The sequence below is a fragment of the Pan troglodytes genome, chromosome 6, assembly GCF_028858775.2.
Source record: "Pan troglodytes isolate AG18354 chromosome 6, NHGRI_mPanTro3-v2.0_pri, whole genome shotgun sequence".
Taxonomy (NCBI): Eukaryota; Metazoa; Chordata; class Mammalia; order Primates; family Hominidae; genus Pan; species Pan troglodytes.
In genome coordinates this window covers 44,500,695-44,525,422 of record NC_072404.2, presented here as the reverse complement: position 1 = coordinate 44,525,422, position 24,728 = coordinate 44,500,695, and the positions used below count along the sequence as shown (strand labels likewise).

General features: G+C 38.9%; 1 protein-coding gene across 3 annotated transcripts in view; it reads left to right on the top strand.

Annotated features, from left to right (window-relative positions):
* Nucleotides 1–16,966, top strand: part of VPS41 (VPS41 subunit of HOPS complex) — a 181,663-nt gene extending 164,697 nt beyond the window's left edge. For all 3 annotated transcript variants that reach the window (XM_519057.8, XM_009452921.5, XM_063815336.1), the window contains 6 exons: nucleotides 891–1,031; nucleotides 2,312–2,448; nucleotides 13,730–13,829; nucleotides 13,935–13,979; nucleotides 15,534–15,613; nucleotides 16,196–16,966. In XM_519057.8, the coding sequence (XP_519057.3) occupies nucleotides 891–1,031; nucleotides 2,312–2,448; nucleotides 13,730–13,829; nucleotides 13,935–13,979; nucleotides 15,534–15,613; nucleotides 16,196–16,276 (584 nt within the window). In that variant the 3' untranslated portion in view covers nucleotides 16,277–16,966. The remainder of the gene's footprint in view (nucleotides 1–890; nucleotides 1,032–2,311; nucleotides 2,449–13,729; nucleotides 13,830–13,934; nucleotides 13,980–15,533; nucleotides 15,614–16,195) is intronic.
* Nucleotides 16,967–24,728: the final 7,762 nt, after the last annotated feature.

The window sequence follows — 24,728 nt, the reverse complement described above, 5'->3', positions numbered from 1 at the left end:
ATCAAATAGGATATCATTTCATTCACAAGCCAGCTTTTATCAGTTGATAATGGCCGTGTGCAGGGGGAAGGATTCAAGATCCTTTACTAGTTCCTGCAAGCCCAGAGACAGTGGTAAGGGTGACAACCTACAACCAGGCAGTTGTTGTCCCTCCACTGAGTAAGGCTTTCTTACATGTACTATATTAAAAACTCATGGAAAATTTGAAACTATTAAAATGCCATAGATCAATGAGCAAAGTATGTAAAGACAATTAGCCAATAGAAGGCATGGTTGATAAATACTTTCATCTCATGAGGGTTATTGAAAGGCCTTCCCCTGAACGTGGGAGAGAAGAAAATGAGGAAGCCCTCTGATAATTGAGTTTGCAATTGGCACAAAGTGTATCAGAAAAGCAGTATGCACAGCTACCTCATGAGGCAGAATGACTTTAGGGCCTTTAAACATCTTAAGTGTATCTGCATGTGAAGGTATTGACCTCCAGAATATATATAAGTCTATCAAAAGTAAGTCAGAGTATGACAGACCTGGCTTCAAATTCACGGTGTACTATTTAGTAGCTGTATGATCTTAGCAAGCTACTAACATTTCTATTTCCTCTTCTATAAAAGAGGAATATTAGTAGAACATGCCTCATAGGGTTGTAGTGATGGTTAAATTATGTCATTTATATGATGCACTTAAATGAGTACTCAGCACAGAGTAAATATCCAGTAAATAGGAGATACTTCTTTTGCTATGTTATAGACAGTAAATGTTGGTGTCACATGAGAAAATAGCCTTGTCTTAGCTTTCCAACTATGTAAACAAATTAAGAGATATGCAATTTCTTTTAAAAAATTATTAAAATACCTTAAATGAACTCTTTCTCCTGTCTTCACCCCACCAAGGCCGAATGGGTAATAGCCGAAGTGCCCTGAAGATGATTATGGAGGAATTACATGATGTTGATAAAGCAATCGAATTTGCCAAGGAGCAAGATGATGGAGAGCTGTGGGAAGATTTGATTTTATATTCCATTGACAAACCACGTAAGCATAAAAGCCATCTGTGCTTATAACTTTTTTTTCTCTCAGTGTAACCAGTTATGTCTAGATTAAAAACTATTTCAAGATACATTGGGTTAAAAAAATGGCAGCGTACCTACAATAAAAATAGGCCAGGTGTGTTGTAATGATTTCCAATACTCCTCCTGTGCTGGAAAACCTGGAGCCTCATCACTTTGCATTACCTGCATGTGATGAAGAACAGGTGGCTACACAGTTTATTAATTGTGTCCCCATGAGGCATATTTTTACCTGCTGCAAGCAAATTGAATAAATGTCATCTGGGTTGTGTTGGTGTTTTTTTTTTTGTTTTTAGCTTGTATACGGGAGTGTTTATAGTTTAAGTGTATAGACCTTACCAGTCTTTTTTGGAAACATGTAACTGTTCTGGACATTGATGATATTTGGATGTTTGTGTTGTAGTATTTAGCCTTTTTCCTGCACTATTTTTATCAGTACAGCACCCAGAGTTTGTATTTGCTGGTCCTCAGCTTGACTGTTTGCATTGGGTCTCCCATTTTGGAAAGGAAAAAACAAAAACAGTCACCTAACAGAAACCCAACTCTTTTGAAAATAACTAGCAGTAGTGATTTGAAATTTCCTCTTTCCTTTTTTTTTTTTTTTAAGTTTTGTAGGAAGTCTATGTGTTCATGTAACTACCTTAATCTGAAATTGACTTTAATAACTATCCTCTTGACAATATAAGGAATCTCACTTGTAACTAGCAAGATAAAGTAATAGTTTAAGGATCTCAAGAGGCAAAGTGATGTGGCAGAACATATCATAAACTTGAGGCTGGCCTGAGTGAATTTGGGCACATTGCTTATTAGCCGTGTGACCCTGGAAAAATTAAACACTCCATTTCCCTTGTCTGTAAAATGGGGACACAGCATTCCTACCTTGCACAGTATTTGAGGAAAGTGTATATAATACCTGAGCCATAGTCAGTTGTCAATAAATATTATTTGCACCCATTTGATGCTAAAAACTGTATTTTGAAGGCAAGTAATCATTTGTTCAACTGTTTTAAAACAGTTCTTACTTACTTTCTCCTTCATGTCTTAAGGAGCGTTAGTTCTTGGAAGTTTAGAAGATTAATTCTTAAGAGTTTAGAAATTCAAATGGTTTTAACACTTACTTTGAAGGAAATAATTTTTTCTTTGAGTTACTTTTGATCTAAAATTGCATTATATGCAAATTATGTGCAAATAAAATTGCATTATAATGTTGCTTATATGTTCATTGTTTTATGTGGTATTTTGTAGCATTTATTACTGGCTTGTTAAACAACATTGGCACACATGTTGACCCAATTCTACTGATTCACCGTATTAAGGAAGGAATGGAGATCCCCAATTTGAGAGATTCCTTGGTTAAAATTCTGCAAGACTACAATTTGCAAGTAAGTATCCTTTCTTGGACAAATGAGCATCTGAATTAGTTGACTTAGTACTGGATAAATATTTCTAGGGTTTATGTTAGGTATCAGTTAAAAACTTTCGATTTTATGGTTACATTTTATTTAGGCCCAGATATTTAGAAAACTGTTCAAATAGAGTAATTAGAAACATCACCTTTAAAATTGTGTTGTCCAGTAATACCTTAAAGGCCTTAAGAAGGCTATTTGATTCTTTAGCCATCTCCAATTTTCACTTGTTTTTGAGCAGACATTCTTACATTTGTATGGTTAATATAACATGGAATTGAGGCGAGTATGAAAGCAGTTATAGTGGCCATTAGATCGGGCCACCCCAACATTTTTAGGGAGAATAAGTATTGTATCCGTTTGAGGGAATTAACAAAAATGTTTTTCAGTAAGGTAATAATTTTTCTTGAAGCCATTCAGTAGTCTGTTGCCTGAAAGCTGTTAAAATATAGGATTTTATTTAACCTTTTGTCTGTTTTCTAGAATAGTGCAACTTTATTATCCTTGTTAAATCAGAATTTGTCATAAGAACAGTGGAACTCATTATTTTCATATAAATTATTATACTAATTACAAAGCATCTTAATCTTTTCCTTAAAAAGACTCTAGCAATTACTATTTTTCAGGATGCTGGTAGCTTCTATAGAACTTGAATTAAAACATTTCCTTAAAAATTCAGACTGTTGTTCTTCCTCTAATTCACTTGAAAATGAGGTTTTGTTAATAATGGATGAAATTACTTTCCTAGAAACAATTTTTGCAGGTAAAGCCAAAAGAAAAGGCTATTAGCTGAGGAGCACTATGATGTGAGATCCAGTGGGCCAGGATTCACCATGCAGGTTGCAAAGTAGAGGCCTGCCTGCACTCAGGGTGACAGCCTTAGGTAAGAGGCAGGGTGGAAAGGAGAAGATATTGCAGGAACATTGGTGGCTTCAAAAACAGATGTAAGAGATGAAAGGGATGGCAGAGCTCCAGGGACAAGAGGTTGTGCCAGAGAGTGTGATGTCATTAATGTTTCTGAAGCGGAGTCATGGTGTATACGTGTTCAAAAAGTGGGATGATGGTAAAGGTCATTTGTGTAGAATTAGTAGAGAAACTGAGGCCACAGCCTTTCTGAGTCATCCTAATGGACATGAAGGCCAGGAGGAAGAAACAAGGTGCTCTAAGCCAGGCTCCAGCTTCTCCACAGGGGACAGTGGTATTAACTGGACAACACGACTTTAAAAGTGAAGAAGTCTAAAGATGGGGGTGGGGGTGTGAGAGATCATGCAGCCTTCACTCCGGAGAGCTTTGTGGGAAATTGGGTTCATGGGAGAGAAATTGGTATTCGTTAAGCCAAAGAAGTAGATTACCTGTTCCGCAAAAAGCTTAACGATATACAGGCATATATTTCCAGTGGGATTTGGAGGTTTGCAGATGACCCAGGAGAAAGGTTATTGGAAGGAGAATGAGAAAGTCAAGAAGGAAATAAAAATATGGGAATGGGTTAATAGGCAAAGAGAGGTGAGGTGAGGAGCTGGCCTTTCACGCCGCGCCCTAGGAATCCAGAAAGGTGACGTCCCTGCCTGGGGAAGTCACTAATTTTGAAGGTCAGAATTGGGCTTTGGTGAAAGTGTTTTCAGTGTCAGAACTCATAAGCCTCTGAGTGTGAGTGAGCTTGATAATGACCTTTACTTCATTGACCCTTACCAACCCCAGGCATGCCAGGATATGCTCTAGGTTTCAAATCCACATTTGATGAGAAGTCATTTAGGTGTCTCTGAACAACCCTCCCCCGAGGGAAGTAGTAAATAATTATCCCTCTGCCTTTCAGCTGTAGTGCAAGAAGCTTGCACTAGGTTAAAAGTTGTGCCTTTCTTTTTCGCCAGCCTCCGCAATGACTGCAAAACCACATAGTGCATCACTATGACTAGGTCATTCTTCCAGAGAACCAAGCTCATGGGCACCACTGTGATCTCAGTGTTCATTCATTTTTAATAAATAAATTTGCATCATTCTGAGTCAGCTGGTAATAAAAATGAAATTATTATTAGATGCAAAATGAATGTCTAACATAAAAATATCTACTAAAGAAGCTACTAAATATTTTTTCTTAATTAGAGCTTTTCCTTAAGATATGTAAGTATGTAGTTCGGTAATGTGTTAAGGAGGTTCAGAATTATTTAGCCAGTGGGTGCAAAAAGCTGTGGTTGCCTGTGAATCCCCCAACCAAGGAGTGGCTTCTCAGAGGGTGAGGGAGAGATGAACAGGGAAGGCAGCAGAGCCTGTGGAAACTGTTGCATCTGGAGTCCCTACTGGAGCTCAGGCATCTTGTTGGAGAATGCAGACAGAAAATGCTCTCCGGGGGCAGGTGGTTCAAAGAATTCCAGGCGTTATTTTTCACTCATAGATAAAGAGTTTAAAATATTTTTCTGCTCTTTTTACGTAATGTATTAATGACCGCTTAATGTGTTTCCTTTCTCTAAGCAACCTATTAGGGTTCACTGTAAAAATAAATCTATCCAGAGAGCATTTTGCAATTTCCAGAAGGATTTCACTTGCATGTTTTTATTTTATTCTTTTTTTATTTTGTATTTTATAAAACTATGTTGTTTTTCACATACTCTCACCTAGCAAAGTAAAAAATTAGCAACCCTATTCAATCTGAAAATTTGGGAGAAATTTTGCATGTTCATCAATTTCCAGGAATCTGGAAGTGACTGTGTGTGTGATGGGGCTGGGTGGGACAGTAACCCCAGGGGCTATCAAGAACCATTCAGTAATGTAGGGATCTATGGTCAGATGTTGGGGAAATGTTCTCACAGGGCTTCTCAGCACCTTTCCTTGCTGGTATGCATTGGGAATCTCTAAAGGGAGATTGACAATAGAGTATACAGCATTTAAAACTTGGGCACTGCTTTGGGAGATCATTCATTAGCCAGTTGTTAATTGGAAAAGCGGATTAGAGAATGTTGTGGGAAAAACTTGAAATGAGTAACTCTTCTGCTTTTAGTTGCTTTTAGGGAGGCGTTGCCCAACTTCCTTTTCCACCAACTTTCAAAAGTGGTGCGAATGTGGAATCTCTGCATATTGAAAATAAGGTCAACTCACCTGATGAGGGAGGGAAAATCCACCCTGTACTGTTCTTTTTCTTGAGATAGAAGCTTTGTAGATGAGATTTGCCACTCCCTATAATTAGGTTTAACTATTTGTGAATGCTTCTGTTTTTAATCCATTTATAAGACAAATATGTGCCAAAACTTTTTGGTGCTCATGCTTTCAGTTTTACAATTATGATTCTCATCCTCCTTTCTATTCTAGCAGTGTCTGTGAAGTGCCTTGAGGTACTTCATTTATGTTATCTCTGGATAAAAAGGGACTATCTACATAGTGCTGTTGTGTGGTCTTCCACATCATATCCTGTGTATCTCTCACTGCTGGGCCCATTTGGTCTCTGGAGATGCATTCATTGTACTGGCAGTTTATACCAGAGTCACATACAGAATTGGCATGGAAGACAAATAGGCAACTGTTGTCTTTTAAAGAGCGGTGGACATGGTATTTGCAGACGTGGGCTCCTGTTCTGGCTTTGCCATTAACAAGCCTATTGAGACTTTGGTAAGGCACTTCAGCTTTCTGGAGCTTGGTTTCCCAGTTAGATTAAGCCAGTGTTTGTGAAGTCTGGCTGCACACCAGTATCATCTGGATTCTTGTATACGTTACATAGTTTCAGGCACCCAGCCCAGATCTGCTGAATGAGACTCTCTTGGGAAGGACTAGGGAGCATGTCCTTAAACCACCTTGATATTTCTTACACACCTAGTCTGGCACTAGTCTATGTATTGAAATTTGAGAACCTTGAGATTAGATGATCTCTAAAATATCTTTTGTTTCTAAAGTTCTTAACAGAGGCGTTTTATAAATATCTCTTTACATATTGAATACAGCTGCATATTTAATGTTAACTTAATATTTTAATGTAAGCCTTAATATTTATTTTGGGATCTAATAAAGCAGCTTAGATTTTTAGGTATAATTGGGGTTTATTTTTCACGGTTTTTTCTTTTGCCTCAAAAATGACATTTATTTAAAGAAAAAAAATGACAAATTGTCCATCCCTTGACTCCCTTCCCTCCCCTGCCCTGTTCCTCCCAACTGCCCCTTGGATTGAACCCTGGCTGGGGCTAGGTAGCAGGACAGCCCTTCTCAGATGAAGTCAGCAACACTGATGGGTGTCTTCTTAACAGAGGGGCTGTCAGAGGCCTTAATGTCTCATGGAATAGTTGTTTTCAAAGTGCCATATACTTGATGACTTATAAACACATTTATTCAAATATATGAGTACCTCCTGTGTCAGACAGTATGTTCTGTGCTAACAGGGCCTCCATTTGGTCTCATAGACCTGGGGATGAGCGAGACACAGCCCTTTGTTCATGCAGCTCATGATCTAAATTGATGTTTCTGGGAGAAGTAAAATGCCTTAACACTTCCATTTTGTTAAACTACGCACACCATACACACAGACACACACACATACACATATACACATGTACACACACAGAGACACACACATGTACACACACATACCTCATCCAAACTGGTAAACTGATTTCAGACATCTCCATGCCTTCCAAAGTTATTTTCCCAAATTTGCATTTGCTGCAGTCCCCATAGTCCTTTATTTCCCATATCTCTATTTTGCAATCCAAATGGGATAAGAGGAAATAATGGCTTCTTTCTTACTAACCTTTTTTTGGGCCTACATGGGTTTCTTTTTGACTCTCAGTATATAAGTTCCTAATTTTCTTCTAAGAGAGAGTTTTTGAATTTATATGTTCATGAAATAAACTTTTAAGACCAAATGAGATTTGTTGTTTTCCTTTTGAAATTATTTCAGTTTTGCCTTATCACAGCTTTTAGGTGATATAGGTGGCCTGTGACAACCAGCTGTAGCTTTTAAAATTAATTTGGTACATCCATACTTTGTGCTATTAGAAATTTAAATACAATTGTGTTTATAAGATTGTTTCTGAACTCCAACATAAGACCTTAGGATCTCTTTCCCTTCGTGTTTCTCTGCAGTTCATCATTTTTATAAGAATCCCAGCCGAAAGCAAAGCTTTTTCAAGAAGAATTCAAGTCCCATAGCATTGTGACCTAAAGGAAGGATTAGAAATGAGGGGAAAAGTTTCTCAGTCTACCCTGTGTCATATTGGGGGCTTTTAAAACCAGGTAGCTGTCTGTCATTTGCAGTTCTAATGATAAGCATTGCAGTATGAACAAGGCAATGTCAGCAAAATGTTTAGTGTTCGAAGAATCTTTTAAAATAAAAATTTCAGAAACTTGGCAACTTTGGATGGCATTTTTCCCATGGCTGCTGTTTCTAATGAACCATAATAACTTTGCTAATATACAGTTCTTTTATTGCTTTATAAAATCTCTATGGGTCTGGTGTTTTGCTTTTGGTTGGGATTATTATCAATGATGATGAACTGCAGAGAAATAAGGAGAAGGGGAAGATAAGGCAAATCTAAGTTCTCATGTTGATTTTCAACGGTCGTATTGTAAATTCATTCTTATTTAAATTTACAGTAGCACAAAATATAATATGTAACAGATTGTTTATAGAAGCCATAGCTGGTTGACTTCAAAATGACGAAAAGGGAAGAGTAAAGGTCACGTTGATAAAATATGTAATTTAGAAAAACTTAGAACTATGGAAGGAAACAAAGTAATATCAAGAAAACAAGAATCCTGGAGTAGGATGTAAGAAGAAATTGACCCCTAGATTTGAATAATCTTGGAAAAATATAGGAAAGTCCTGTAAGGAAAATAAATCTCTGAAAGATAATATTGTACTTTCTAAGCTATGCCTACAAGTATTTCTTGAGATGAAAATTAATACCATTATGAAGTTGAGGAAAGAAAAGACTGGTTTATCCTCAGTGAAATTCTTTTTGTTTTGTTTTGAGACAGGGCCTTACTTTGTTGCCCAGGCTGGAGCATGGCAGTGGTGCAGTCACAGCTCACTGTAGCCTTGACCTCCCGGGCTCAAGCGATCCTTTCACTTCAGCCTCTGGAGTAGTTGGAACTACAGGCATGCGCCACTATGCCTGGCTAATTTTTTTTATTTTAATTCTTTGTTGAGACAGGGTCTCACTATGTTGCCCAGGCTGGGCTTGAACTCCTGGGCTCAAGAGATCCTCCTATCACAGCCTCTCAAAGTGCTGGGATTATAAGTGTGAGCTACCACAACCATCCGATTGTCAGTGATACTCTAATAAGAGACATAGGTTACAAAGCAAAGGTTAATAATGGTGCTGTTTAACTTACCAAGTAGAGATATTTCATAGAGAAGATGTTTCAAACTAGTTTTAAGTTCTGAAAGTGATATCAGAGGCTGTCCAACACAGAGAATAAGAAGCCAGGGTAAAACAGGAGGAAACAGGTGAGAAAGTTTTTAGTGGGTTAAAAATGATTGATCTTTGAAAGGCCAGTTAGACATACTTTGGAAAACAAAAACTACTTTTGGTGTGAGGGAGGACATCATCTTCAAAACTGCCTGCTTATAAGCTTCTGTAGTCTATAAACATTCAGGAAACATCACAAAACGTATTTGCAAATTCCATAAAGTTTGAGAAAAAGCCACGGGGAAACAACCAGCATAACCGTAAAAAACAAAGTCTTTGCAGACTAAGTTTTCAACACCTGAAATAAACAAAGAATACGAGTTTATATCAATATCTTCGAAAACTCAGAAGAACTGTACAATTTTCTAGGAAAATAATAAGTTGTAAAAGTTTACTCAAGCAAATAGAATAGACCTATAATCATTAACTAAATTACATTAGTAGTCAAAATGTATAGCTACAATAAAGGCACTTATTCCATAGACAGTTTTAGAGACAAGTTTTATCCTTTTAAAAAATAGCTGGCTGGATACGGTGGTTCATGCCTGTAATCTCGTCACTTTGGGAGGCTGAGGTGAACGGATGGCTTGAGCTCAGCAGTTTGAGATAAGCCTGAGAAACATGGTGAAAACCTGTCTGTACTAAAAATACATAAATTAGCTGGGCGTGATGGCTCATGCCTGTGGTCCCAGCTACATGGGAGGCTGAGGCAGGAGGATCACTTAAGTGCAGGAGGTCAAGGCTGCAGTGAGTTCTGATCATGCTACTGTACTCCAGCCTGGGTGGCAGAGCAAGACCTTGTAAAAAAAAATTAATTAAAAATAATAAAACTAAATAAAAAGCAGCTTCTGTTTTACATTTACTTTTCCAGATAATTGAGTGGAAAAGTTCCTCAGTTCCTTATGGAATGCTAGTTTAACCCTAATACCAGCATTACGTGAGGGCAGTATGAGAAAATTATAGCCCTATCTTTTTTTTAAAAACACAAATGCAAAAATAATACATAAATCAATAGCAAATTGAACTTGACCATTTATTTAATTGTTAAAAGTACATCCATATCATAAATGTTATTAGTTCTCCCTAAAATAATCATCTGTATGTTCAATAAAATTTTAATCAAAATTTCCAAAGAATTTTTCATGGAAATTAATAAGCTGGTCCTAACTGTTAACATAAAAATTAAGAGTAAGATTATTATTCAAGAGGGAAGATATTTTTATTAGATATCCAACTTAATATGTGGGAGTATAAAATGGTATATAACCACTTTGGAAAACTGTTTGTCATTTACTTGAAAAATTAAACATACACCTACTCCATGACCCAGGAATTTCACTCCTAGGTATTTACTCAAGAGATGAAAATCAGTTCCATAAAAAGATCTGTACAAGAATGTCCTTTGGATTTCCTTAGTAGCCCTAAACTGGACATAACCTCAGCATGCATTAACAGGAGAGTGTACCTCAGGGTTGTTGCCTCTTGGTGACAAAGTAGATGCCGTATCACTAGGCTTTACATCCACACTTCATATGGCACATGCAGGAAGCAAGGGGTTTTTTCCTAATGAGGCTTTGCTTTTTGATTTGAAAGGGCTGCTTTCCCAGGCTTGATGTTTATCTTGTTGACCAGATCTATGTTACATGAGCCCCAGCCAGCTGTATATTTCAGCTGGACACACACTAAATGAAATTGGAGTTGTGTTTGAAAAGAAGGAGCAGGAATGATAGAGGGCAAGAAGGTGTCAGCTGTGTCTGTAATACTTTATTTTCTGGAATGAGATCTGAAGCACGTGGGAAAATATTAACAGATTTGTTAAATCTAGGTGGTAGGGACTGGGTCTTTTTTTGTTTTCAGTTTTTTTTTAATATTTCATATTTTAAAAAGAAAAATAGCACAAAGTAATGAAAGATAGTGCTCAGATCAAGAGCAGCAGTGATCAGTGCCATTCTGGTCATCGAAACCTGAGTAACAGAAGAGTGTGCATGTGCCCTAAGTATGTAAAGAACATCACATTTGCAAGTTAGAAGGGAGATGGGGAAGGTGATGATAGTCTGTGGTTGCGAAGATAGGTTGGGTAAGATGACCTTGAAACATAGCAGTCATCCAAAATCATGAGTGTGAAGGTCAAAAAGAGGTGAGGATGACCTGCTTACGCCAACTGCTGTGGCATCTGACTTTTGGCCATCAGTGTCTTTATAAAAAAGACACTCATGGGAAATTCCAAATACGAATTTTTGAGGGTGAAATGAATGTCAACAACAGCACATTTTTCATGAGTCACTGATGGAGTTGCTACTAGGAATCCATAGTCAACATAATGCCTTGTCATACGTCTGATGTTGAAAGCAATACCTGTAGATTGTAGTACATTATAATCTTGTACTGTCTTCCTTCACTTATCACCTTTAATTGCCTACAAATTATTACAGATGTTATAGAATAAATGATTACATTCTATAGAGGATAGTCTCATATTTTGAAATACCTGCCTGGGATCATATAAATGAAACTTAAAACGTTTTCCTGTTTTTCTGATTGGGAGCCTTGAATTTTGACCAAATGAAGTAGGAAATAGCAGTAAGCTGTATTTGTGTACTTTCCCCTCTCCTGGCTGTTTGCCTCTGAATAATGAATTTTCCTAGAAAATGCTTTCTGCAGGCGGACAGATTGTACCTGTTTAGAAAAATGTAATCCTGCTGAGGATATGGTTCCTTCCTGGTTTGCATATTTTGCTGTTGTCTTTTTTAGCTTGTAGACACAGTGGCCTCTGTCTAGACTGCTGGCCCTGCCTTTCTCTTATATAATTCATGCCATGGGCCTGGAGCACCCACGAGAGTCAGAGCCATTTTTTTTAATTGTTTTATCTGAGATGTTGTGGTTGAAACCATTACTCTTAAGTTTTTTATTTTTGTCTTGGAGGCTAAGCAGCTTTATATGTTTGCTTTTAAATTTATTTAAAGTTTCCTGACATCAATATTTCTTAGCTATCTTTCTTACTGTATTTGTTATTTTTCTCTTCTACCTGTATGTTTTAATGCAGTCTGTTAAAATTTTAATGTATTTTTTAAAAAATCCAAAAAAATTGATTCCTGGTAGAATTTTAAAGAATAAAACTTCATAGGCAGTTTCTCAATTAATGTAGGAATACTAAAATCATGTAATTTCCTGTTCATCAATAGTAGAAATGGCAGGCATAGAATTTTAATCTAGACATTAGTTCTGTTTTCCTGAATATTAATTTGTCTTTGTATAATTAGGGGAAAAAGGCTTTTGGCTGGATTCACCCAAAGCCAGTGCTCTTTGGGATTTTCAGAGGAACACGTGGACCACTGAGGATAGAGGGCTGCAGTTGGCTGCTCCCTTACTTTTCTTCCCCAGTGGCATGAATTTAAAACTTATGAAAGCAAAATGCCCATCTAGCTTGTCAAGTCGAGAGTGACTTCAGTATGAAGAAAGCCAAAGTGCCCCCTCTAAACAGAGGCACTTGCCCGTGAAAGACACATGCTTCTCAGCCTCAGAGCTGGGCTGTGGTGAGACAGCGCTGTCTGTTAATGTGAACTTCTATGATGTGACATGTGTAACTGCACATAACTACGTATGATAAGACACATAGGGCCCAAAGGGAGAAGCCACAGGCATAGCCCCAGAGCATCTCTGTCCTTCAGGCCTTGAGTTTCTCCCTCTGAAAAAGCAGCAACAAGTTCTGGTTAAAAAATAATAATAATAATAAATGAAATGACATCTGGCTTATGCGCACCTCCTGGAGCCTCTCAGTTTCCTACTAATACCTAAGAAAACCCAGCAAAGAGTGGGAGCTCACACTGTGCCCCACAGAATGGACATGAAAGGTAAAGTGTCGCCTGTCCCTGCTGTGTCCCCACCTAAAAGCAGGGGAGGATCTTGGACCCCATCGTGCCTCCAGTTCTGAAATACAACATTGGTACCAGCCAGAAATGGGCATCATCCTCCACTGTGTGCTTCTGACTTCTGAGGCTGCCAAAGCATTGTGATGTCTCTTGTCATTCTCCAGGCAGGAAGGGAGGAAATAGTAAAAAGCCTGCAGGGGAATAAGAAAAATGTGTAAAGAAACAAAAGCTATAATGCTGGGATGAAGAATAAAGAAAAGGACTCTTATGACAGAATATTTGTATTCATGGTCATTTTTCAATTGTCACCCCCTCCCAGGAGTCACCAAATTTGAAGGTTATTATAGTCAGTTAATACCACACACACACACACACACACCACATTCATAGCACTATGCTGAATGGTTTGGATTGGATTTGGAAAGAAAAAGATAGGTTGCAGCCTCGAGGGGATTTAAGACCGAGATTGTATCTGTTTAGTTTATTATCTATACCCAGTACCCTGTACGTGATAGGGACCCAGTACTTATTTGTGCAGTAAATAGATGAATTTATGAAATAAATTGATGATTTTGGAATAGCAGGTTTTCATTCTGGGTAAAGATCTGAAGAATGGAATGAACACATGATGTAGGAGCCAAAGTCTGCCCAAGAGAATCTGTATAAGGAAGCCCTCTAAAGTAACAATAGGGTTAGTTAATATAGGGCCTTCTTTGCCAGACTTTGGAATTTATGTTTGATTATACAAATGCTACAGGAGCCAGTGTATGGTTGGAAGAAATGATGAAATGATGCACAGAGTAATGAGTGGATCCTGGCTGGCCAGGTCAGCCTGGCAGTGGTTTGGCAGGAAGAGGGTACTGAGGGCAAGAGAATCAGTGAGTGCCCCTTTTGAGTATTTCAAGCATGCCAGCTTTTGGAATCCCCAGTACAGTGTCCCTTCATCCCTCAGATTTGAGTCTACTTAAGATGGCTTTTCTTTTAAAATGTATGCATTAGATTCTGCTTCGTGAAGGCTGCAAGAAGATTCTCGTAGCTGACTCTTTGTCCTTACTGAAGAAAATGCACCGAACTCAAATGAAAGGTGTTCTTGTTGATGGTGGGTAAAATTGAAATAATCATATGGAACCACGTGCCCTGCTTTCAGAAATGGCCAAGCAGGTATAAACAGGGCATAATCCAAAGTATGTGTGTTTTCTTACAGAGGAGAACATCTGTGAGTCGTGCCTTTCCCCTATTCTTCCATCAGGTAAGAAGGTTTTCCCCAAAAAAATCCCAAACATGTATTTTAATGATGAGTGGAATCGAAATTTTGGAATTAGCCAACTACCGTTTATAAAACTATATAACTTTCAGAATAACCCACTGGAGAGAAGTGTTGTGGCTTGCATCCTGCTCAGTGGAATGCTGGTGCTGCCATTGCTTAGAGCTGAGGTTCTCAAGCTCTAGGGCGAGTCCTCGTCACCTGGCAGGCTTGTTGGAACCCAGATCGCTGGCCCAGTCAGACTCCCTAGAGTCTCTGGTTCCAAACTTCCAGGGCAGGAACTGAGAATGTATATTTCTAACAAGTTCCCAGGTAATGTTGATGCCACTTGTTCAGGGGCCCTTCTTTTAGAACTGCTAGTCTAGGGTAAAAACAAAATGAAAACTAACCATCAGCATTTAAATTTCAAGGTAGAAGAACCATATACATGTCTGGGAAAAAAAAATTTATAGGTAGCATTCCCTTTTCTTTAGTATTTTTCTCTGATATATGGTTCTACATGCCCAAGTCATCTCACATTTCAGTGGAAACATACATAATACCTGCCATCTAATTGGAACTGTGAGTCTTTAAAAGACATAAGCATTTGTTTATTTCTAGTTCTTGGCAGATATATATATGTCTTCATCTGTAATGAAAAGCACCTTCTTAAGGTTCATTATGACAGAAGAAATTTGCATAATTCAAAAGCGGAAACTAACAAAGCATCATTAGGATGCTAACAAATGCTTTTCAAATATAAGTTCAGCATAGCAAAGTACTAAAAGACCTAGTTGACCTCATGTTTACTTAGGATTAAAGGATTATTTCATGGGGCAGTGCATGAGAAGTTGTTCTACTTAGGTTCTTTTCTAGAGGAATTAGATTTGGATGTTTAAGTGCTTCTGTTGAAAACTGCATGGGCTCAGGTGAAGAAGTGAGCTTCCATAGCATTTCAGACAGTGTTGCAGCAAAAAGGAACCACATACATTCCCACTCTACAGTTAGATTTAACTCCAAATTTACTCTGCTGATGACACTAAATCTTACCAAAAATAAGCTGGCCACACAGAGCAGGAACAGATGAGGGGATCTGCCCAAGCACAAGTGCAGTAAAATGCAAGGTCACCACAGCCTGGGCTTGTAACCCAGGTCCGCCTCTGAGTCAGTGTGTGGTCTTGGCAAAGGTAGCAGGTGGACTGGCAAAGCATTTTTATGAAGCCACAGACTCAACTTCAGCTGTGGTGTATAATGATTATAGGGGTTAGGGGCACACTGGCACATACACATGCTGGTTTTCCTACAGTTGTCCTCAATGTAGTCTGGGTAAGTGACACAGAGGCTAAGCAAGTAACCTGTGAATCGCATAGCAACATGATTATAATACCTGTTTTGTGTCTGATCATACCACCCCTCAGGAATGCTTTTGTAAATAAGCCATTCTCTAAAGGCATCTTATTGCTGAAAATTAAACCGTAACTCGACTTTCAGTCGGGATTGGTTTAAAATGATCTTGCTTGTTGCATTAAGTTCTCCTCCTTTCTCTGCCCTCCTCGCCAGATGCAGCTAAGCCCTTCAGCGTGGTGGTCTTCCATTGCCGGCACATGTTCCACAAGGAGTGTCTGCCCATGCCCAGCATGGTGAGTTGGCAGCTTGGCATCTATCAACTAGAGGGAAATTAACACACTTAGAGGAATGTGCTTTAAACTGTAACCCTTCATCCTTATGGCTGTATGGGTTAAAAAAAAATTACAATGTGGATTTATATCACATAACAAAAATTAATCTAGTTTTCAAATGTAAAAATATTTAGAAATGTTCTATGTACTATAGTAAACATAAAAGCATACCCATTTGAAGGAATTCATTCAGGCCCAGTTGACAGCTGTCGTGCTGTAGAGATGAGCAACAACAGTAGAGAGCCATTGTGTATCTTATGTGTTTCTCAGCCTGATTTGTGTTCCATGATGCTATCATTTTTTTAGTGTCATATTCCTCCAGGTCACATTAGACGCATTCTGCTGTTGGGTGTCCTTTGAGTCACAGAGTAACAGCTGATCTAGACTAAATCCTATGTTAACCAGAAATAAACTCCAGAGAAAGGAGTGACATCCTATTACTTCCTCTCCACCCCCTGACTAATGCTACCTTAGTGTTTCTGAATATGAGAGTAGAAAAAGAAGATCATTTTTTAAATCTGTGTTTTTAAATTGCATTTTTAGAACTCTGCTGCACAGTTCTGCAACATCTGCAGTGCTAAGAACCGTGGACCAGGAAGTGCCATTTTGGAGATGAAAAAATAGCTCATTTCTCCTTGTCAGTCTCCTTGTCACCACTCTTTTTGAGACTGTTTTTGCAACAACAAAAGCATTTGTTGACACTCGTGCTGTTAAGAGATTTGTTTATGTTTATATTATACTCAAAAACAATTTCTTCATCTATTCCTGTACTAATGGTTTCTCTTTGCAGTTCACAGAGAATTTGGGGCTCTCTTCATGCCTTGAAATTTTGGGGTCCATAGTGAATATTTTGTTATTTATTTGTTTGGCTCATTCTTTATATAGTAATAGAAACATAAGTCTAGGAGTTAGAAATGAATTTTTTAGACCTTAGTAAAACCGTTTAACCATAAAATGGACAACTGAGAATTCTCACAGCTGCCTGAAAGCGTCGCCAACTGTGGTTATCCTGCAAGCTGCTACCTGCAACTTGGACGTTGTTTCCACGTGCTCTGCTGGCTACCATTCTTGCATTCTGGGTTTGGCTTTTTTCTGTGTCATCAACTATGGTTATCCTCTAAATAGGCATTTAATGAAAGATTGTGCAAATTGTCACTCATTTGATGACATCTGGGCATAACATTAGCAGGCTGATGTCCTGCACCATTATGTTTACTAATCACATGTTCTGTGTGCTGTGACGACTGTCAGAGTATCTGGCCATGGCGGACACTCAGCATTTGTTGATTGAATAAATGTTAGCTCTTCTCATTGTGAAGGACTCACTTTTACTGGGATAAACAAATGCCGTTAAGAATTCTGGCACCCTTGTAAGGAAGAAAAGAGAGCTCAACACCTTCGAGTCTGAGCGCTTGTGGCTAGGGTTTGCTAGGAGGGAGGAAACCAGTGACCCTGAAAACTGAGGGTGCCTCAGGAGCAGTGGGACCACCTGATGCTGAAGGACGGACTAATGATGTCCTCTTGCCTTCTCTGGTGCCTCCATTGCCCTCATGGAACAGCATATCATAGAGGGAGAAAAGTCAAACTTGTAATTGTGTCTTACAGTTATTGGCTTCATCTTCCTTGGGATATATGGTCATCCTCTAATGAGTGTAAAAGTGCGTAAAAAAAATCCTTATTGTTCTTGATCTCTTAGTCCCATAAATGGGAACAAATACAGCTTTCTGCTTCTTTCTTTTTGGGGAAAGGACAGGGTGCTAGTGAGTACTGACAGCATGCCAGCTACCAAAGTCACCCAGCCATTCCCATGAGCAGCAGTTCATTTAATTGTCACAGCGTCGCCAGGAAGAAGATCTGATACACCTAGGTTTACAGATGAAGAAAGCAAAATGTAGAGATGTTGTTGAGGTCACAGAGGTGACTGCCTAACTTCAGAGCAGGGCTCCTGATCCCTTTAAGAAATTACAGGGCCAGCCGGGCATGGTGGCTCACGTCCGTAATCCCAGGGCTTTGGGAGGCCTTGGCAGGTGGATCACCTGAGATCGCACGTTCGAGACCAGCCTGACCAACATGGAGAAACCCCATCTCTACTAAAAACACAAATTAGCCAGGCATGGTGGCACATGCCTCTAATCCCAGCTACTCAGGAGGCTGAGGCAGGAGAATCACTTGAACCCAGGAGACGTAGGTTGTGGTGAGCTGAGATCGCGCCATTGCACTCCAGCCTGGGCAACAGAGCAAAACTCCGTCTCAAAAGAAAAAAAAAGAAAAGAAAAGAAATCATAGGGCCAAGTTCAAAGGAAATGCACAGAACGTATCTTCACATTAGAGTTAAGAATTCTCTAGCAAACAACAGATTTTTTTGTTGTTGTTAGTCACAAATACTTAGAACTGGAAGGCTCTTTGTTATTATTGAATGTACCCCTCAGCCTTCTCAGCATTTCCTTATCCCAAGACTAGTGTGCTTTCTGCTACACTTCTAGTTTTCAGTTTTGAGTTTTGTTCTTACCCAATTGTTTTTTCTTTTCAACATTACCAATTTAAAGATTCAGTTTATTACATTTACATTAATCCCCACTTATGATTTGAGCAAGCTCATTTCCAGAAAAGTTTACTTTAAGATCATCAATAGGATTTGCTAATTTCAGTGAAGTCATTTTGCTTCAGGGGTAAATTATCCTAGTTACCAAGTCCCATTTGGACATAAAGAAAATCCTACTTATAGAAAAGGAGAAAATAATTAGACAGTCTTCATTTTTAAGTAACTGATTTAAAAGGAAAATAATAAAATATGTTCGTTTATCATTTCAGAAATTGCTGTAACACACTGGAAAATTCCTGAACAATATAGATTTTATCGTTAATAAAAAACACTAGCTTTCCTTCCTTAGAATGACTTTTCTTTTGAATAAACAATATTGGGTGATTTATTAAAGGATATTCAATCCTTTTTACTTTTCATCAACCTATAAGGGCTTAAATATGGCAAAATAATCCAAGTGTTAGTCAATTATTTTTCATGTGTGACTAGCCCAATTTAAAATATAGGTAAAAAGGAAACCCATTCCCCTCGTTTTGGGGAAGAACATAGTTGCAAAGTACACACTTCATAAGCTATTCTTTTTTTTTTTTTTTTTTTTTTGAGATGGAGTCTCGTTCTGTTGCCTTGGCTGGAGTGCAGTGGCATGATCTTGGCTCACTGCAACCTCCGCCTCCCAGGTTCAAGTGATTCTCCCGTCTCAGCTTCCGGAGTAGGTGGGAGTACAGGCACGCACCACCATGCCCAGCTAATTTTTTGTACTTTGGTAGAGATGAGGTTTCACCATGTTGCCCAAGCTGGTCTCGAACTCCTGAGCTCAGGTAATCCGCCCACCACGGCCTTCCGAAGTGTTAGGATTAGAGGCGTGAGTCACCACGCCCGGCCAAGAAAGCTATTCTTGAAGTGTAAAACAGCCAGGTTCAAAATTATTTTGGAGTACTTTAGTTTGCTTTTGTTTTTAGCCAAAGGGATTTCATACTGGTTTAATTATGTTCATCCTTGAGAATTTTTGAGAAGTTTCCAACAGATTTGTAGTTCATTTTGCTGTTGTTACAATGTAAAGCTATATATAGTTGACCCTTGAACAACACAGGTTGGAACTGCAGGGATCCACTTATACATGGATTTTCTTCTGCCTCTGCCACCCTTGAGACAGCAAGACCAGGCCCTCCCCTTCCTCCTCCTTCTCAGCCTACTCAGTATGAAGACGACAGAGATGAAACACTTATGATGATCCACTTCTACTTAATGAGCAGTAAATATATTTTCTTTTCCTTATGATTTTCTTACTATTTTCTTTAGCTTGCTTTATTATAAGAATATAGCATATAATATAAATATAAAATATGCGTTAATGGTCTATTTATGTCACCAGTAAGGCTTCCAGTCCACAGTAGTCTATTAGTAGTTAGGTTTTGGGGGAATTATACGTGGATTTTTGACTGCATGGGGTGTCAGCACCTCATCCCCCACATTGTTCAAGGTTCTACTGTATTTTAATATTAAAAACCAAACATGCATTGAGTAATTACTATGTGTTAGGAATTATTAGAAGCACTTTGCTTATACTATTTAATTATATTAATGTATCCCTATGAAATTGGTGTTATTACCATCATCGTCATTTTATGGATGAAGAAACTGAAGCACATAAAGGTTAAGTAACTTGTCCAGGGTCAGGTAGCTGATAGTGGAACACCTAGCTGAAATTCAAACCCATGCAGTTGCCTTCAGAGTGCCTGATCTTAACTGGTGCGTATTTGATTTTTTTGTTGTTAAAACATACTTATTTGAGCTGTTTTGGTCAGTGGATAGAAAGCAAAATCCACTCTTAGAATAGAAAGGGATTTATTACAAAGTGTTAAATGGCTTACAAAATCATTGATGGGAATCAAAGAAACAATAAGGGAGCTTTCAAGCAATTCACAAAGCCACCCCACAGAACTGGGCTGCCCAGGGAATCACTGCCCCACCACCATCAGATCATGGGCTGCACATAGCAGTGTCAGTTGTCACTTTTAAGTAAACATTGGTAAATAAAAGTGTACACGTTACTCAGTTTCTCCTAAAGCCCTTTCTCAGTAACATTAAATTGTGTGTATACATATGTGTGTGGGAGACATTTCTATGTGCTAAATACTACATCGGTTCATTCTGGTTTCTATTATCAGGACACAGGCTACTAAAACCACCAATTTTGGTACTAAACTGTAACCCATTCCTGGCGCTCTTAGCTAAATGCTGATTTATGAAATCTGGAATGAAGTTCCTTCTTTTCTCATGCAGCACAGGTTTTGGAGTCATTAGGATCAATGCAACATTCATAGTAAAGATAAGTAAGACAGGAGCGAGAATGAGAAACTCAGCCTGCAAAAGCAGGTCTCCAGAGTTGGCCACTCTCCAGACCTTTCTTTACGTTTACCCAGAATCGTGGTTCTTAATGAAAACAAAGTCATGCCATTCCCCTTCTCCAGTCCCATGGGAGTCTTTGTGCCCCGTGTGTGAAAGGGCTTGCAGTCTTTGGCTTGGCTTAAGCAACCCATTGCATTTAACTTCGCAGCCTCCCTTTTTCTCTCCCTGAACTCTGGCCATTGTGAGTATACTTGTGGTTCCCTTCACCCCTGTACTGCAGCTATCCTTCATCCTCCAATACTCTGCTCAGACGGGACTCCTTGCTCACCCTGACATCCTCAGACTGGGTAGGAGACCTCTCACTTGTCCTCATATAGTACCTAGGGACCAATCTGCCTCGTCACACTGCATTGCAGTTGTCTGTGAAGCAAGTATAATCTTAGTCCACAAACTCAGGTCTACAAATGAATAGGTTTTTAAGTTTTCTCTTGAGTTCACATTCTACCTAGTGGCATAAACTTAATTTAGTTCATAGTAAACTCAGCTAAATGAGACTTTTCTTGATTAGTTTAGGCACCCTCTTCTCTTCTAGGTTGCCTTGAAGTTTGGGTGTTGTGGCAGGAATGGTCTCCTTGTGCCCCAGAATCAATTAGAAGGAGGCAGGTGGTCCTCAGTGGAGCTCTGTCCAGGCCGGCATTGGCTGGAATGCCATCATCCCACCGGCCTTTGCCAGCATCTTCATCTGCTGCCATCATTTCTAGGATGTCTTCAGTCCCAGCCGGCTGTGGTCATCAGTCCTTGCGGTAACCCTGCTGCTTCTGACAAGCCCCTGCCACACCTCTGTCTGGGCTGGGAAAACTTGATGAACTACCTCATGGCTCTGATGGTGGAAAATGCAGACTTTGCCACGCAAGTTGATCTTTATTGCTTCCTCACCATGCCCAAGAGTCCATTAAACCTCTTTTTTTTTTTTTTTGTAAATTGCCCGGTCTTGGGTATGTTTTTATCAGCCGTGTGAGAATGGACTAATACAAGTTAAAACACTTTTTTCCAAAATTAATCTTTTTGCCCCAATTATTCCAGATAGCCTCAATCTTTTTTGCTTTGATGTTGACATGTCAGTGACGTATTTTCAAAATTCCATCAACTCCTCTTTGACTAGAGTGATTATATAATTTGTGATCCAAATCAGAGTACTTTGAGAGTATAAAGGGCATTATTAAAAATGACTCCAGGCCTGGTGCGATGGCTCATGCCTGTAGTCCCAGCACTTTGGGAGGCTGGGGTGAGAGGATTGCTTGAACTCAGGAGTTTGAAACCAGCTTGGGCAACATGGAGAAACCCCATCTCTGTTTAAATGTGTATATATATATATATATATATATGTATATATATGTGTGTATATATATATGTATATATATATGTATATATATGTGTGTATATATATATGTATATATATGTGTGTATATATATATGTATATATATATATAAAATAAAAATAAATGACTCCAAGCAAACTAGTGAAACCATGACTGTTCCTGGCAACCTAAGAAGTATCTCATCTAGTCTCCACTGCGTAGTTCTATTGATGCAATACTGCATGTAACAGAATGAGGAAAATAATGTTACTTAAAGCCAAACTGGTTCTGCCTTCTCGGGGAAATTATGTAAGTCATATCAGAGGAAAAAAGAAATATTTATACTACACACTTCCACTTATAAAGACTGGTGGCTCAACAGAATGGAGGCTGAAGAGGAAGAGGAAACACTAAAACCTCAAAGCCTCCTCAAATTCCTTGCTCCTAAGCAGAGCAAATTATTGAATCTTTAGATAGGCAGGAATTAGCCTAGAGTTCCATAGAGGATTAAGAGTGAAGCTTTCTAAAGTGAGGAGAATTGAGAGGTGAGGGTTTTAGGGAAAGAGTCAATCAAGCAACCTGAGCAATCAAAGGGCATTTTAAGAAAGGAAAGGCTAATATTCCATTTTATGTTGCATTGCTGCTAAACCCTTCTATCTTCCCCAAATGTTCAGTAAAGTTTGGTATAAAAACAATGTCATCTCTGAGTAGTTTTTAGGGAAAACTGATTAGCTGTGTCCCACATCTGGGACCCTGAGGAGTAGAAAGAAGTGAACAGCAGGAGGCAGGATCTGGAGTCAAATGGAAACAGGAATTTAGGCCCACAAGAGACAAGAAGAATGTAAAAACCCTAAAATTTGCAGAAATGTCAAGAGACTAGTCTTCCCAAAGACCAGTGGAGAAAGGCATTGAGCCCGTTTTAGATGGATTCAAAAGACTGAGTGAACTCAGCTACATCAAATTACACATTTCTATCTCTATTGACAAAATTTGGCTAAAGAGGGCAAATCATTTCAGTTTAGAAACTGCATACATTTTGTCACTAGGATTTTATTCTAATCTTAGTGTGTATTGGGTTTTATAGACACATCTATGCCTCCTGGTTTCTTTATGATCCATTTACATCGTGTTCTGTGTGAAAATAAGAGACTTTGTAGATGAGACAAATAAGGGTGAAAGGAACTCACAAATGACAGACTCAAGAATGAAAATTACCGTGTAATTTTTTAATAATTATGGCACAATTAATAGAGATGAAATGCAAAATTCTGCAATTATACTCAAAAAATTATTCATACAAGGATGAGTCAGGAGAGACTCGGTTAGTAGTCCAAATGAAAAGAGGCCTTGGGTAAGAAAACTGGAGCATTTTCCTCTGAAGTTAGATCTAAGTTTTAATCTCTGCTCTATCACTTACTAAACAACAATTTACTTAACATTTCTAAGCTTTGCTTGCCTCATGTAAAATGGGGTGATGATAATAACATCTACTTGGGAGGATGTTAACAGCATTAGGTGAGATGATGCGTGTAAAATGCTTAGCTAGTGCTAGCACAGGAAGAGTAACTAGCACATAGCAAATGCTTCACAAATGTCAGCATCCAAGATGGTCCCCTGATCCCCACCTCTACCAGGGTTGGTTTGTGTGACCAAAAGAATATGGCAGAATGGACAGAACATCCCTTCCAAGATTAGTTAATGAGACAGCAGCTTGATATCATGCCGTCTGAAAGAAGCCATGTTGTGAATGAAGAGACCCATTTGGTGAAGAATGGAAGCACCCTGCCAAGAGCCATATGAGTGAACCTGGAAGTGATCCTCCTGTTACAGTCAAATCCTCAGAGTCAGGAATCCCAGCCAAAACCTTGACTATAACCTCATGATAGGCTGTGAGCTAGAACCACCCACCTACTCCATTCCTGGATTTCTGATCTTCTTCTGAACTGTGTGAGATAAATGTTTGAAGTTGCTAAATTTGGGAGTTGGGGGGCACAATTTGTTATGCAGCAGTAGGTAACTAATACAGCAATCCATTAATAATCAGCCTGGTTTCTGTTACTTGACTACAAATATGGACCGTCAGTGATTCCTAAAAATGAAAATTGAATGCAGCATTTTAATGGGCTATTCGTCCTATTCACAGAAAGTAGCATTCTCCATTCTGCATCTGAGAACACTTTGCTTAGGGCATTTTTTTAAAACAAGGATTTTGACAAAGCAGACAGGAGTCGTTAGGAGAGTGATCGAATTTGAAATCTTAAAATTTAAGAAACTAGTGGAGGAATTGGATAGTACATGATTTCAAAAACATGAAAACTGAGGACATTAAATGTGCAAGGGTTAGAAGTTTGTCGCATGCAAAGGGGAAAGTGAAGATAGCATTTTTTCACATAGTTTCAGAAGTCCAGTTGCTGAGGTTAATCAGTGAAAGTTGTAGCAACAAAGGTTTAACATAAAACAACTTCCTAAAATCAGCCAGGTGCAGAGGCTCATGCCTGTAATCCCAGTGCTTTGGGAGGCTGAGGCGGGCAGATCACCTGAGGTCAGGAGTTCGAAACCAGCCTGGCCAACATGGTGAAACTCCGTCTCTACTAAAAATACAAAAAATTAGCTGGGCATGGTGGCATGTGCCTGTAATCCCACCTACTCAGGAGGTTGAGGCAGGAGAATCACTTGAACCTGGGAGGCAGAGGTTGCAGTGAGTCATGATTGAGCCACTGCACTCCAGCCTGGGTGACAAAGCAAAAGTCCATCTCAGAAAAAAAAAACTTTCTAACATTTGGAGATGTCCATCTACAGATGGGTGTGCCCCCTGGAGCCCTGCTCT